General features: G+C 60.7%; 1 protein-coding gene across 1 annotated transcript in view; it reads left to right on the top strand.

Annotated features, from left to right (window-relative positions):
• Positions 1-1,738, top strand: part of CA11 (carbonic anhydrase 11) — a gene marked incomplete at its 5' end in the record, with an annotated part of 6,278 nt that extends 4,540 nt beyond the window's left edge. The window contains one exon of the mRNA XM_025207772.1: positions 204-1,738. Within this exon, the coding sequence (XP_025063557.1) occupies positions 204-338 (135 nt within the window). The remainder of the gene's footprint in view (positions 1-203) is intronic.
• Positions 1,739-1,825: the final 87 nt, after the last annotated feature.

Raw genomic sequence — 1,825 nt, 5'->3', positions numbered from 1 at the left:
TCTTTCCCCCCACTCCCAGGGAACCAGCAGACCCCACTCCCCTCCCTGCACAGAGATAGAACCAAGGCATCCTGGTGGGGGGGGAGGGAGGGGGGTTGGGGGAACAGTGCATCGGGTTCCCACATCCCATCCCCTTGCAGTAGTTGTAGCTTAGGTCATTTCTCCTGTTCTGTTAACCCTCCTTTTTCCTTCTTCTCTTGCAGTGGATGGTGCCAGACCTGCCCAAACTGTCAGCTAGCAGGCAGTTCCTGCACCTTCTGACCAGACAACAGGCCCCTTTCCACAGGGGCAACCGGGGAGTCCCCAACAATATGAGGGTCCCAGCCCCTTCCCCCTAACCATGATGCCATCCCCTATCCCCTGAAGTGACAGGTGCTACGCTGGGTCACTGTTCGGAGGTAGATTTTGGGGTGGAATGAGGGTGTGGGTGTCTGTCTCAGTACTGCCTTCTCTTCCAAGGCTTCCCCAGTTTAGCTGTGGAGGGACCATACCCCACAGTTCAGAGATCAGAATGCCCCTAGAGTTGTCCCCGGGGCTGATGGTGGCTATCAGCCCTGCATCCCAACACTAGGGAGAGGGTCCTTGTCTTAAAGTTTGCCTCCAGGGGCTGGATTAACCCCCTTAACTCAGTGCATCTCAAGTCTGAGAGGGGATAAAAAGGGTCATTCAGGCCTTGACAGCTGGTGGCATCCCAGATGCTGCTTGGGGTCAGACTCAGAACATGGGGTCTGCACCCCATTAAGCAAGCCCTCCCAAATCCTGAACGAGAAGGCTGAGCCCAGGCCTCCAAGGTACAGTGTGTGGCTTGGGATGAGGGATGACTGCTCCCCACCACCACCCCCAGGCAGAAGAGGATGGGGTAACCTGCCTTCTGGCAGTCAAGTTAGTCAGAAGAGAGGGGGCCCTAGGGGTAGAGGATGATTTTTCAGGGGGTCTTGCTGCAGGGGTGGGGGGAGGGGGAAGAACTTTGTCTGAAATTTAAATAAAATTGTATGAAGATTATTTTAAAAAAAAAAAAAAAAAAAAGAAGAAGAAGAAAAGAAACCCAAAGCAGTGTCCTCACCTTGAAATAAGGGTGGGGGGGAAACAGGCCCTCTGGGCTCAACCACTGGCTCCCCCCAACCCTGGCCAGCACTGCGGCTAGCTCTAATGACATCCAGACTTGTGTCCGGCCCAGCTCGGGGCAGCCGGGAGAAGACAGACGGACCAGGACAGGCCGTTTCTGTTTCCTTTTGGGTGCTGCGCCAGGCGCCCAGCCCCAGACCCTCTAAGTCTCAGCAGAAGGGCAGCGCCCGGCACCACCCCCTCCCCAGGGGTAGCGGCATCTCCGCGGCGGCCAGCAAACCTAGAGGGAGCAAGGCCGCAGCTGCCCGAGGAGCACAAGCCCGGACGCCTGGGCAATCCCGACTGGGGGGTGGGTGCACCGATCTGTCTCCTCCCCCTTGGACTCCCACACTCATCCCCCCGTGCGGCCCCTTTAAGACCTGGCCTCCCCGCCGCCTGGGTCCGGCCACACGTGCTGCCCCACGTGCTCCCAGCCCCTGAGGCCTCCCTTCCTTGCCGCCGCCTCCCATTGGCTAAAACTGGGTCAGGCCCCGCCTTCCCGCCGCCGTGCCATTGGTCAAATCTAGGTCAGGGAGCCCCGCCTTTCCCACCTGCCCATCACCCACCCCCATGGCTGGGACACGTGACGGGCGTGCCCCCCTCCCCCTCGCGGCGGCCGGCGCTGGGGCCCTCAGCGGCAGCTCATTGGCTCTGGGGGGAGGGGACGGTGGGCGGGGAGGGGCTTGCCCGGAGGCCCCGCCCACCCCCGGCAGGCCCCGCC

Source organism: Alligator sinensis, unplaced genomic scaffold (assembly GCF_000455745.1).
Source record: "Alligator sinensis unplaced genomic scaffold, ASM45574v1 scaffold709_1, whole genome shotgun sequence".
Lineage (NCBI taxonomy): Eukaryota > Metazoa > Chordata > Crocodylia > Alligatoridae > Alligator > Alligator sinensis.
This window is presented reverse-complemented; position numbering and strand designations above follow the sequence as displayed.